This window comes from Eufriesea mexicana, unplaced genomic scaffold (assembly GCF_001483705.2).
Source record: "Eufriesea mexicana isolate 0111107269 unplaced genomic scaffold, ASM148370v2 scaffold325, whole genome shotgun sequence".
In the NCBI taxonomy this organism is placed as follows: domain Eukaryota; kingdom Metazoa; phylum Arthropoda; class Insecta; order Hymenoptera; family Apidae; genus Eufriesea; species Eufriesea mexicana.
Genome location: NW_016908500.1, coordinates 647,064 through 662,342, shown reverse-complemented (window position 1 = coordinate 662,342; position 15,279 = coordinate 647,064). Strand labels below are relative to the sequence as shown.

The 15,279-nt window shown below is 28.1% G+C and overlaps 1 protein-coding gene across 1 annotated transcript; it reads left to right on the top strand.

Annotated features, from left to right (window-relative positions):
* The first annotated feature begins 2,636 nt into the window (after positions 1 to 2,636).
* LOC108556155 (paired box protein Pax-6) lies at positions 2,637 to 14,788 on the top strand. Its single transcript, XM_017912125.1, has 4 exons — positions 2,637 to 2,714; positions 8,353 to 8,487; positions 9,945 to 10,258; positions 14,518 to 14,788. The coding sequence occupies exons 1-4, from the start codon at positions 2,637 to 2,639 to the stop codon at positions 14,786 to 14,788; spliced, it is 798 nt and encodes a 265-aa protein (XP_017767614.1).
* The last annotated feature ends 491 nt before the right edge of the window (positions 14,789 to 15,279 follow it).

The window sequence follows — 15,279 nt, the reverse complement described above, 5'->3', positions numbered from 1 at the left end:
GAGCGTCGTCCAGAAAGAAAGACTCGGCGGACAATCACAGAGAAAATCAGATGGAAAGGGAAAAAGAGAAATACAGCGTAGCGAACAGAAAGGCTCCGTACAGGAGGCGAGCATAGAACGCCAACGAGAGAAAAAGCGAGAGCAAGAGAGAACTGTACTCAGTGCATGCAATCTTTTTAATTATGAAAACACGGCTTTGTGTTTCATTTTGTTTTGTCGTCAGGGGCGCTATTCTATTCGGGCCCTTCTCCTTCCTCATCCGGCTGGTTCTTCCTTTTTTTTTATATTATAACGCGCGCGCACCGCCGAAGTCAGGAGAGGGTGTGCAGGGCTGGATAGGGTTCAGGAGAGGGGCAGAGATAGGGCAGGGTGAGATTGCTTTAGTAATGAATTACATGGCTTCGGGGTATGTGCCTGTCTGATGCGCTACACGAATACCGAGCATCACTTTCTGGCTTTCGCTACGGCTCCTATCACTAAACTCGCGTACCACCTTCTTCCATCTCTTCTTCTTCTTCTTCTTCTTCTTCTTCTTCTTCTTCTTCTTCTTCTTCTTCGTCTTCCAAAATTTTTCCCACTTTCCGCTGGTCACTACTCAATTCTATATTTTTATTTCCTTTTCTTTTTTGCTTGGGTCTCCTGTTTTCGATTCTTTGCGTCTTGCTGCTTTAGATTAGATTGGGATTTTGAGGTTATGCTGTTGTATATATGTGGTCAGTTTGGTTTGGAAAGAATTGACGGCCGAGTTCTCTATTATTATTTATTTCCGTTTTTCTTTTTCCTTTTCTTTTTCGTAGGGGTTTCTTGTTTTTGATTATTTGCGTCTTGATGCTTTAGATTAGATTGGGATTATGAAGTTATCCTGTCGTACATACGTGGTCAGTTTGAAAGAATTCGCGTCCAAGTTTTTTGTTATTATTTATTTCCGTTTTTCTTTTCCCTGTCTTTTGAATTTTAAAGGGGTTTTCTGTTTGTGTTTTTTGCATTTTGCTGGTTTAGGTTAGATTGGTGTTTTGAGGTTATCTTATTTCATGTATGTGGTTAATTTGGTAGGTTAAGGTAATAGGGGTTGAAGGGGTTAATAATAGATATTTAGTTAAAATAGAATGTATATGATTGTTGTTGGATCTGTAGTTTTGACATGCAATTTTTTGATTGAAGTAGAGGTTATTAATTTTTGGAAAAATGACTGTTAGTTTTAGATGATTTTATTTTATTATTTTTTATTCCCTATAGTGTATGCACTTAGGTATTTCTACGTGTTAAGTTATAAGTATGAAAATACGAAATTTAATGTGTAATTATTCAGTAGAAATTTGATTATAGTTTTATATTAATCGTGATAAGTTAAATTAATCAGATTTTTATTTTGCTTGCTGTCAATTAGAAATACAAAAGATAATATACAAATCTACAATATTAAAGATTAGTAAATTAATTTACTAACTAAAATAATTTACTAATTTGCTAAATAAGCCATTCATCGTATAAAACAATTTATCTATTAATTTCGTACAATTTCTAACTAAATCCGAAACTTTAATAATTTTACTAAGTTTTCACACAATTAATTATAATATTTGATACATTAATATTAATTAATATTTTCATACCGAAAGTCATTACGTATCAAATATTGTTCTTTAATTATAAAACTTATTAATGACAAATCATTTACTATTTTAGTATTTTCAAAATGATTATTATAGTACTATATCAACTATATTTAGTTGACGAATAATATTTACTACTTTCAAAATTTCCATTCCTGTTTCTTTCTTTACACTAAACAAATTGCCACTTAAACCCTATTAATCTTAAGAATTGTAACTCTTGAATACAACCTATTATCTTAATTATGCTTTATCACTTATGTCATTTGCCAAACTTTCTTGCTTATTACCACAAAAAATATCAACAAACACCCAACATCATCAAAATTGCCTAAATTTCTTAAACAGATATCCAAAATCCATCTTCCAAACAAATTCTACACTGAACATCGTCCAAACACCATTTCACCCCATCTATTTTCTTCCATCTTCATCCCTTATTCCCACGTAACAACGTAATCCACAGCTACAGCCTCGACTGGAACTATGAAAGTTGGGAAAATTTAAAGTGATCGAAACAGGAAGGTTGAAATAAAATATTAAAGTATCCATGGCTCATAGGACCAATAAGCAGAATGGCAAACCGAATAAACGAGGAAAAAGCTTTGCGTAGGCAAATTCGAAAAAGCGAGAGAGAGGAAAATCTTGGGGAAAACCCGAAAATCAGGTATCGCCCTTCTTTGGAGGAAAAATTCTGCGCGGTACGATTTAGTGAATTTTCCACAAGAGGGGTGTGTACTTATCTCCATGGAACTGGCACCGCCCCCGAAAGGGCTAGACCAATCGCGCGCCGCGAAACCAACCCTCGTTCTGCACGTAACTCGGAGCTTGATCGAGGGTGAACTCTCGAAAGGAGACTTCAGTTTCCTCGGTGTCGTCTATCGAGAACGATAAAGCGACTCTCTCGCAGTGAGATTTCAGGGGTAAAAAAAAATAAAAAAAAAAAAAAGTAAAGAAGAATCAGAAGAAAACGCAAAGCTAACTAATCCTTGTCAGTTTTGCCGAACGATCTATTGCGACAGGATGGCAGGCCCGTATTTATCACCGCTGGGGCCCCAGGCTGATTTGCTCACAGAATACATGTTTGGAAGACGTCGTCAGGTCAGTGTACGTTTCTTTTTTGCTTCTTTTTACTTTCTTTCTTATGTTTTCACGTATCCATGCTGGTTTCGCTCAAACGACCCATTTTTGCCGCAGAGTAGACGTTAGTCAAGTGTCCTTGCTCTTTCTTCTCGCAATTTGCTTCCCTTCCTTTCCTACACACCTTCTGCTTGTGATTCGTGAATTTTTCTTCATCATTCACGATGCAGCGATTTATAAATCGATGGATTTATGTTCTGTGGTGGTGGGGATGATGTTCAGTGACGGGGTTCTGCTTTGATTTGTTGTTTCCGTAATTGACGTGGGATTTTTATTTCGTTCCAAAATAGTAATTGATGAGTATCATAAGGAGAACTGCAATTGGAATTTTGGGGAGAAATTCGTTGGAAAAATATAACTCGTACGGGAAGAGGTTCCATTAATGTGAAAGGGATTCAGCCTTTATGGGTATCTTCTGAATAAACAAAATATTAACTTTTAACTACCAGTTTGTTAACATTGTATAAATTCGTTTTATGCTTGTTTTGTGGTTTAAATTAATCGCTGATTCATTTTCTTTTAAAGCTGTGTTCGGGTCTCCCGTTTTGGCGGCAATCTGTGTTTTACGTTCATACATATTATATCTGATCACTATTTCATCGTACTTCGAAAAATTAACTATAAATTGTTTTTCCACATATTACAAATGCAAAAATTATTATTTAATAGTGTAGAAAGTAATGCAATAAATTTCCATCTCTTTATTGAATATATATATATATATATCATTATTAATTATTTATTGTCGTATAGTCCACTGATCTCCATTTCACATAAATCAATTATACGTAACGAAATGCTGTTATGCTCTAAAAAGTATACCATAATTTTTCTGATTAGGTATAGCTTTCACTGGTATCAAACATTTATTATTGCGTGGGTTGTCACTATTTTTTATTTGATAATTTGAAGAAAAAGAAATCAGAACCACCACTGAATAGTTACTTATTGCATGATTTAAAAATTCCTATGACATAAGGAATATTACAACACGATGATTATCCAGTAGCATTAGCATAATCCAAAGAAAGTGATGATAAAGATGTTTTTGAAAAAAAGGCCCTTTGCTATAGAGTAATATGACCAAAATTTCACTTACAAGTGTAAAATTTAAAAATTAGTAAAATTTAGATGTAATATTCTAGCTTATGTATAATTTAGATAAGGTAGCTTGAAAAATGTTTTTACTATTCTTTTAGGAAAAAGCTGAAAGGTACCCTGTGTGTGACGTACAATTGAACATAGTAAAAATGATATAAAGATTGAAGCAAGAATTTTGAGAAATATTTCTGAATGAGAATAGGCTATTTATAAAGTTTATAAAAATTATTTATACATGTTACATTTTGCAGTAGTGTAATTGTTTTTGTACATTATTCTCCTTGGGACACGGGCCATTTAAAAACCAAAATAATCAAATTCATTTTTTCGTCTTTTTTGAATTAAAAATTGTGATTAGTGTCTAATTATTCAAAAATTAAATCATTTAATTCGATGTTTATATGAAGTTGATAGAGGAAACATTTAACTTCGGTGTGACTTAGATATACAGCATTAAAAATGTGAATTAATTTGATGTTTTTCTCAGTCAAAAAATTTGAGTAAAATTTTTCTGATAAATTACCTGAGTTTCGTGAGATGTTGTAAATATAAATTTATATAAACACATTCCTGTAAAGATATTGATTAAATTTAAAATTTAAAATGCGTTTATCAATTAAACAAATAAATCTGTAATGAAGTATTAGTAATGAAACTAATTTATAAGTAATGAAATTAATTTATACATTTAATATTAGTGAATATAAAATTATTCTAATTATACTTACAATTAAATAATACTTTTCATGGGTAACAAAAGGTGCAACTATCGTGAAATTACAAATCAGGGTGAAAAATAAATAAAAGAGACTGAAAAGCTAAAAATATTAACTTTGGACATTAATAATTATTTATATTAATTTATTTCTTAAAATAGAAAATGACGTGTCCCTAAAATAAACAGAATTCTCAAATTTATTATCGGTTATTTCCTATTATTTTATTATTCTTATCTGTTATATTAGTCGAAGTAAATTTTGCACTAATGTTTTGAATACATTTTTATCGATTATAGCTTTTATGTATTTTCATCCACTCTCTCACCCACTTTCAAATTTTCGAAAAAATTTCTTGTTTCTTTATTGATATCTGCTTAATATGTAGCTAAATAATACATATACAGGTAAAATACTTCATGTATATAGTATACTTAAATAACGTAACAAGCAAAGTGTATAAAGGAGTGTGTAAATGCACTACTATACAAATTAAAAAATCTCAATTTTTGTTCAATTCAATTTGCAATGTATATTTCATTTTTTTTTATTTTATATACTACAAAGATTTGCTAGAATTTTATGAATTTATATCTATCATATACTATCTAAATAATAACTTCTTTGAGTAAAATTTAAACACACCTATACTCTCAAAAATATGTTTCATTTATATTCATCAACTTCAGAATTTTCATATCCTTTTATTAATATTTATTCATAATTCTTTAAGTTAAATTAATTTATAAATTCTAATTTAGAATAAAATTTCTTAGATAGTAAACTCTGAATTAGTAATATTTTTTCAACTATATTTTCTATGTCCGTTTCCCTCAGTTATGTTTAAACAACAAAATTTTAACAGATACATAATCTGTGACAAATATTTATCATTATATTCATATGTACAAGAACATATATTTAATTTATTTACTTTTTTCTAATCACTGAACAAATTAGAGCAAAATAAATGGTAAAAGGTTTAGTAACTAGAAGATCTATCTTTGAAAACACTCTGGGTTTCTTAATATGCACACTGTTTTCACTAAATTCGAAACATTTTTACAAATTCTTGGTTGAATATTAATATCCGAGTAATTGAAGGTTATAATTATTTTTTAGTAGTAAATTAGAAACATAAAGATAGGGAATATACTGACATATACAGTGCAGAATTTGAAATAAGTTTTTTACTTCTACCTATGTCGAATTTTCTACAAATTCTGACATTAATTTAAAATTGCTGTTATAGATATCAATAACAATTTTCTTCAATTTCATAGTGTTTTCTTAGCCGACTCTATCTTCAATTTTTAACTTCTATGTAATACATAGTGGTTACAAAACTTTTAAAGATTCAAATATTCCTTTTGGTGACTTAAGATCCTAGTGAAATTAATATAACTGAAGAAATAGTTACAGAAATGTAGGAAAAATAGAAGGGGAAATGGTAATATGTAATCTCTACCTGTTCGTAGGTAATTCTTTCAAAGCCAATGAACTAATTAACCTAATTACTATCTTAATTTCTTTATTAATTCTTCTTTTCTTTACAAATGCATCAAATAAAATGAACGAACATTTGATTGAATTATTTATCGTATATATTTGATTAAATTTTTATCGTATTTTTATCATAAAAAATTAATTTTCTTTTATTATACATTTCTATGCTGGTATTGTGAACCGATTAAATACAGTACTTTGGATTAAATACTGTACTTTTTTTATTCTACTGCAATTACTATTCTTTGTACTTTTTGTTACTATCTAGGTACATTTAGCGTTGTTCATAATATGGAATTAGGTTCCACCATTGAAGTTAGATGCTATCATTGAAGTATCTAAATAAAAAGAATTAAAAAATAAAGAAAGATCAATTGAGAAAATTAGCATGGACATTAGGTAGAATATTTACTGAATTTGGTCATTATTTTTCTGTTTCTATTACTTTTTATGTAATTGGAAATGAGTTACATATGTAATATGCATTGCCACAGTATTCTCATTATGGACGTAAAATTCTCGTGACTGACATTCTCATATCTTACCACGATGATTATCTGAATACTTACGAAAACAATATGTGCAAACAATTATCCAAAGAGTCTTAATGTGCCTGAATGAGATGAGGATAATTCCTCTTGATAATCACGATGCTTTCTTTTATAGTACATCTTCCACTCGCAATCTCTCAGTTCCATATTACTCTCATATATAGGTATAGTGTGTAAGGTTCCATATTACCATCCAAACCAGGGTATAGATTCTTCTTCGTATTCATAATTAAATAATTTCACATAATTAATAAATTAATTAAATTTATTATTATAATTGTCTAAACATCTCTACGAAAATTCTAACGTTCTTTTGATTATAAATTATTTAATTATCGTGAGCACACCGCAAAAATGTCTACAATTAAAGAATAAAAAATTTCAGATAATTAATAAATAAATTTAATTTCTTATTAAAATGGTCTCAACATCTCTACGAAATTACTAATGTTTTTATAATTATAAATATGTTTCCTAACTATCGTGAATACACTGCAAAAATATTTACAATTAAGGAATAAAAAATTTTAAATAATTAATAATTAAATTTCATTTAATATTAAAATAGTCTCAACATCTCTACGAAATTCCCAATGTTTTTATGATTATAAATATGTTTTCTAACTATCGCGAGTACACCGCAAAAATATCTACAATTAAGGAATAAAAAATTTCAGATAATTAATAAATAAATTTAATTTATTATTATAATAGTCCCAACATCTCTACGAAATTTCTAACGTTCTTATGATTTTAAATATATTTTCTAACTATTATAAGTACACCGAAAAAATGTCTACAATCGAAGGATAAAAAATGGATATCCAAAGGAGCCATACAAATTTTTGGATATGACAGGAATGCTTATGAATTGAAAATAATTGATGAAAAATTATGAGTTATTGAATCGAAAAATTGTAAACTGATACAGTATGATTACAGTATGTTTAAAATTCGGTCTTGCTTCAACTTTTTTATTATTGCATACTTAATATTCTCGACTGTATTGTTTGTATTGTAACATATGGTACTTAAAATGATATTTTCATACTAATGTTACTTCTAAGATTCTTTATCACCGCTTTTTTTCATAATATCAATCACTGAAACAACGAAACTAATGAGAATGTAAAATAATCTGATTGTAATAATAATGATGTAATTGTCAAATATGAATTATTACAAATTAATAATAATAATTCATGATATTCATTAGAAATGTAAATTCCAATAATTGACCAAGCATACTATTTTTTGAATAGCGAAATGAAACAAAGTAAAATAAAATAGTGAAATACGAGATTAAACAAAAACATACAAAGAATCAAAGAAGTAAATAGAAGTGTACAAAATTATACTATGTAATCATATAGCTATTAATAGTTACACAAGGCTATCCAAAGCTTTAAGAATTTCAGTAATTTATTATTAATTTAACACGATTTATCAATTACACCATTCTCAAAATTTTACCTTGATAAGTAAAATTTCTATATATTTATATTATTTGTATAACTATATCGCACACGTACAGACACCTGTAGTCGCGTTATTGTTTATTTAAAATCAGTATCAGAAGAAATAAATAATTTCTTCAATTTTAATTTTTCAATTTCATATATATATAATAAGCCTATATTCAATTAATTTGTCATAAATTAAAGTGCATGAAATGCAGTAGTGAATATGTATGATCATTAATTGTTGTTAATCATGTCTGAGTAGAGACGCAATCGGACGACTTTCACTCCTCAACAGCTTCAAGAATTGGAGTCGCTCTTCCAGAAGACGCACTATCCGGACGTTTTCCTAAGAGAAGAAGTCGCGCTTAGAATTTCACTCTCAGAGGCTCGTGTGCAGGTTAATAGACAAATATCTTGTCTTTGTTAATTCATATTCTTTTTCATTTCTTCTCGTTATCAAATTAACCAACGAGTATTTGATTTCAATTAATAATTATTTAAATATTCTCTTAATAAATACATGACGTTTATATGAAGTTGATGTACCATTTAGTAAATTGCTAATTTTTCTATTTTTTTAAGAAATTTTATATTATTTATAAAATTCTTTTGTTGAACAAAAATTGTTGTAACTCTTACTTAGACTTTTATTTTATATTTAATATTCACGTGTTCAGTGCCAATGAAATCAAATAAATTATTCCTGTGTTTAAAGAGAACAACAAAATTTGTTCAAATTTAGTATTAATTAATTAGAAATATAGAATTTAAGAAGTATTTATAATCATTTGAAAAAAAAAAGGGTATCAGTTGGCACTGAACATGTGAAGAATTATAGTAGGTATGTTTTAAGCGAGATAATTTTATACTCTTCGATGTGAACAATTTTAAGTATATAAAAATATGTAATAAATAAAAATTTTCATTGCTCGGAATTTGAAAAAACAAAAAATCAAAATTTAGAATTAATTTAAAAAATATGAAGCATAAGATTGAAATATTTTATTCAGATATTATGATATTTGATAACATAATTTTATTATTAATCTAAATTGAATATATAAATTTCTTATTTACTTAATGATGGTCTTTTCGAATTTATTTAGTGAGTAGAAAACCTTTCAAAAACTTTGTCGACAAAAATTAATTTCGACTGATACAATTTGCACAGCAATTTTATCTTATTTTATTTTTCATGGTCAGATTGATCTTATTTACAAATGTAAGTCACATTGCAAATATCAAAAAAATAATATAATAAATTGTAACAGATTGTAAAATTTATTATTTTTATTCCAAAATATTCGATAAGTACGATATTTAAGATTTTCATTATCAATTTTAATAAAATTGGAAAATTAATATTTATATATTTTCACAATTTTCATAAATATTAACACTGTTCTTCATTTATGACTAGTATCTTTTATTGTCATCAATATTCTCACACAATTTGAAGTACAACGGACTTCCGACTTTTTCGTAAAAAGAAGTTGAGAATATTTATATTTTCTTACTTATAATTACATCAACAAAATAAATAAAAATAGTAAATTTCAATTTGCATAAAATATAAGAGTTTTACAAAAATTTTCTAAATTTTCTTCGGAGTTCATTCAAAAAAACGTAATCCACGACAAATAATTAAATTTAATTAAGTATTAATTAATAGAAAAATTTAGCGTTTCGTTTAACCAATTTTATTAACAGAATATCTACGTTCCAAAAACGTTGCATATTTCTAAGTGCGTTTGAGATAAAGAATGTATAAGGAAAAATATACTTACATACGTATTTTGCTTATGAAAGATATACGATTAATGATGTAAATACGAGAAATGTTCGTTGTTTTAGGTTTGGTTCCAGAATCGACGAGCGAAGTGGCGGAAACAAGCCCGATTGCAATTGTTACAAGATGCATGGAGAATGCGATGTTTGGGATTAGGGAGCGCAGCACCTCTCCTTTTGAGGCCGCCACCCACGTCTTTGGAACGACCTGATGCTGCGACACCACCGCCCCCACCACCGCCACCTCCGCCACCCCCACCACCTTCCGCTTCCGCCGCTACCAACGGACCACCCCTAACGGCGACCAACGCTGACAAAATACCAGACACTCCAACTTTATCCGTTTGCAGAGATTACAGGATCCTTCCACCTCCACATGGGTAACAAAATTCATTCCCTTTGTTATTTTTATCATTGTTTTCTTGTTCGGTGAATAGTGTTTATAGAACTATTTTTATATAGCTGAAGAATTCTTATGGAAAATGGCGTAGGTACCGGAAAATAAATTTGATGAATGAAGAAAAATCAAAATATTACTATTTTATTTTCTGTTATTATGTTTCATTTTTTTTTTTCATTTTTCATTTCATTTTTTTGCTATTATATTTTATTTCAATTACTGCTAAATCTGTATTTATTCCTACTTAACTGTCACTCAGGTTAGAGTAACTGAAATGCATAACGGAATTTTTTATTTTTCGAATTCATTCGAAATGAATTCTGGTGAAAAAATTTTTGCATATATTTTCCGGTGAAAATTCTGCAAAAATTATTCGATTTGCAGGAAAATTTTGTATGTACCATTTTTTAGTTTGTAAAGTCCTTCTTAATTTAAAAAGGCATCATATATGTATCACAAAAATGTATTCTGTTATCGTTACAAAGAAATAGAAATAATCAATTGATTAACGTTTGGGCTGGTACATATGAAGGAAAATTGCGACATACAAATCAATTTCATCATTATATCCAATTATTTATTATCAAACAAATGAAATTACACTGAAATTGCATGCAGCTTTATTCTCTCTAGCACATATAACGTTCTTTTATAAAAAAAGATTTTTTTTCAATTTTGACAGTTGCGCTACTTTCCACGAGAATGAAATCTTAATAAACTAATCAAAGAATAAAAATAATTTACTGAGGTACAAAGGGGATAGACAGTAAAATTCTAAAATCAAAAAATTAATTGACAAAAAATAAATTTAATTTTTTATTTTAATGTATTTATTATAAATTTATTATTACTAAAAATTTATTATTACTAAAGTTTGTGTAATATTTCGATTATTTTTTGTTACACGTATGTTAAGAGTTAGGGTAATTATTCTACGAGGTAACTTGTTCACTTATGCAGGCAGCACTCATTTTGACGTGATGAGATCCCTTTCAGCGTCGAAACTTCTTTCAACCATTTATTAGGTCTGTTGGTCATATTTTCCTTAATCCTTTCCCGTTTTGTGATTTCAGCAATTACAATGTTTCTATGTTTTTATATTTTTCTAATTTATTCTAAAGGTTATTTCGAATATTTGAAAAATTTTTCATTTTTCGTTACATTATTATATACATTTATCTTTATTTTAGATAAATATTTAAAAATACCGTTTTGACATATGGAACATCAGTAAATTTCTTATCGACTGATTTTATGACTTTACTATGTTTTTACTAGTGACTATACTGCGAACAGAATGGTATATTATAATAAATGAGTTTCACTCATTTAACCTCACTCACACTCATAAACATAAAACATATACATTTCTTGATAAAAGACAACTTTATTTTTTTATTTCTATTTATTTTCATTACTTAATAGTTATTAGAGTTATGTTATATAAACTGAAAATTTAACCCTTTGCACTCAACCATTTTTTCGCTTCAAAAGAGTAGAAATTCAAAGATTTTCTGCCATAAAGCCTACGATATCTTTATAACAGTAAATAAAATAACGTATAATAGTTAACACGTAGAATTATTTAATTTCAATATCTCGCACTCTATTACGTTATTTTTAATTTAATATGTTAATTAATATCCATCTTCGAAATTTTATTAAATTGTGACTGAAGGTCACCTCTCGAGTTCAAAAGGTTAATAATGTTGATAATATCTGAATACAATTTTAGTCGAATTGAAAAGTGCAGTTAATTAAGGATAGAAAAATGAGATTGCAATTTATAATTTAGAAACAGAAGGAATTAATGTACAGAATGGATACTTTTAATTGGACATTCTTGAAAGCTTTGTTTCGCTTGAAACAACGATGACAACGACGAACGGAATTCTCTTTTCTGATGACAGATGTCGCCCTATCCTTAAATCGATCGCTACCTAGATCGATGTATGACAAGCAGATATCGCTGATTTCATCAAATTTAATAGTACTGTCACAATGTACATATAAGAATATCTTTCGTCACATTTTTAAAATTCTCCTATATTTTACATTCTGAAAATATTTCTATCGACAATATTTATTATTTATATCTCCATGAAAATATTTCTCGTAATCGTAATCGTGAATCTGTCAAATTTTTGGCGTGAAAATTCTATCTCGTGGAAAGTCGATTTATTTACAATTTCTACAACGATTCCCAATTTTCGTTCTGTTCATAATTAACAGGAAGATGTTTATCAAAACGAAAAAAATTTATCAAAATTATTACACATTAATATTACTTATAATTTTCCTCGTGTAGTATTTTGAAAAATATCAATATATATGCAGCAAAATTATAAAATTTGATATTCAGTCTTAAGTCTTTTATAACATCATAACACATGAAACATCAAAATAAAACTATCATTCGTTAATTTATGTATTATTTCTATTCACATTAGTGTTATTGAATTTTTATCGAATAAATTTCAAATTGCTATTACATTTCAAATAACGAAAACAGCTTTTGACTTTATAAAATTAATATAATAGTATACTGAAAATGAATTTATAGTTTCAATGTTTTAAAATTCAATTGCCAATCTGTGCCAATAAATATGTTGCTAGAATGAAAAATATCCAACAAGAGTGCTGGTATTTTAAAATTCTTTTTTTATGTACCGTTTTCACGAAGATTTTTCAATTAGTAAAACCACATTATAATGATTTTATATTATACAGAAATTTTTTCCAATTTTCAAATCTTGTTTTACAAATGATAATTTATTTCGATTGAACTAAATAATATTTAAGCAAGCTATAGCACACACAATTTGTATCTATTATACGTGGCTGCAATATATTTCAAGAAATTTAAAGATATAACGGTTTAAAAAGTTACATCAAAATGTTAAATCTTTTCCATATTTTTTAATATTTATATTTTAATTAAAATGAGAACATTCATTTGTTGCGAAATTACTTGCGCCATTGGATGTACCATTACGCGATATTGCAATTAAGAGTGACCAAAAGCAAAATAAAAAGCAGCGATATTCAAAGTTAACAAAAGAGAAAAACTTTTTAATTTTTTAAATTTTATATTGTCTCAATCTTCGTATAACTTAAAAACGAAAAAAAAAAAAAATCGTATCATCTCAAATTAATCCTTGGAATACAAACACGAAGTATTCATTTCAACTAGGGCGTAGATATCGAACGAGAAGTGCTAGTGGTATATCGACTTACTTGTTAGTGGTTTTCCCCGACTTTTTCCAACTTTCATTTTGAACGCCCAGAAATCCACCGACGTGAGAAAGCTAAAAGGTTGTAGTATAATAAACGAAAAACAATCGTAACAAACTAATTAATAGCATACTTATTTACCGTTTCTATGAAACATAAGATATTAGAAAAGAACCTCTATTAACTTCAAAATACTAATAGAGATTTGAAATGATTGAAAAATGATAAATACTTGAAATGATCGATATGGGGCATATCATGTACACATATGTATATTTTGTTCCTTAATAAAATGAAGTATTTAATTTTCAAAATAAGTTATAAATTTTCAATAAATAAGTTAAAAATTTTCAAAATAGTTAAGGAATAAGAACAATTATAAGAATAGGAATAATGCCACAACTGTTATAGTTCTGGTAATATATTGGTTTAGATTTCGGTTCTTGAAAAATGATATTATTATTATCTATTTATTTCGTACCTTTCAATTTTGAAAGTCATTTATATTTCCTGTTATGAAAATAAAATAAAATAAAAATTATAGGAGAAGTGATATAGGAGAAGTATATCGGCTCCATGTTGGTTTTATAATTATTATTCCTTGATTCCAAAATTATTTGAAAATATTAACTCTTTGCACTCGGCGATCTTTTTGTTACAGAAAAATAATAATTAATTAGATATTTTTAAAACGGTAAATAAGAAATCGTATGCAAATTAAGACGTAGAATTATTTTACTTCGACATTTCACGCATCGTTGGATAATTTTAAATTTGATATATTAATTAACATCGATCTTTAGAATTTGATTAAATGGTGACTGAAAGTTGCCTCTCGAGTGCAAAAAGTTAATATTCTCATACTTTTTGTATTAATATTTGGTAACATTTGTTACTAATATATTCTTATATTTTGTATTAATAATATTTGATAATATCGCTATTATGTCTTATGGTTTTACTTAATTTTGTGTTCTTATGTGAAAAATAACTATCATGTTTCAGATATTCTTTGACCTGTGACAAATCTCCAGAGAGAATGAAATGTGGCTGTGGTTCTCCGCCGAGGATATGCGGTAGTCCAGTAGAAAGAGATATCAATTTAACCGTCAGAGATAGGCCCCAAGAGGCTGAAATGGATCTCACCGTGAAGGGTCCACCCCGACACACGCCGATCGCTACTTTATTCCATCAACTACCCCAACAAGAACTCAGTCCTTCGCAAAATGTCGACGAACCTTTGGACGTTACACTTAATGCTAACAAAAATAATTAATTTACACGATTAAGTTTCTTTGTCGTAACAATTAATTTCTTTACTCTGTCTTCGGTTTTTCACGTGAAAAGATTAAGTGCAATGGAGAAACGAGGTTTTAAGAAAAAATTTTAATCCAAAGGTACGTTGTTGAGATCTCAAATAAAAATGATATTTCTAATTCCATTGAAATACACAGGTAGTTAGTTTGAAATTCGATGTTTCTCTAACGATAACTTTGTATTTATAATATTGTTTGACAAACATACACCTTCGATACTCGATAATATTATACATACTAGGTTACATGGACACCACTTCAATCTTATCGAAACCCCCTAGACTCGTATTATTTTTGTTGTTTTTATACGTGCATTTCTTTTCTCTTTTTGCTCAATATTTTACAAAATAACGAAATACAGTAGAACCTGCTGTTCCTAAGCTGGTAAAGAAACATGACTATTCAGACAAAAGAATTTTCAAATAGTGAAACACATCCTTTTTAGTGATTA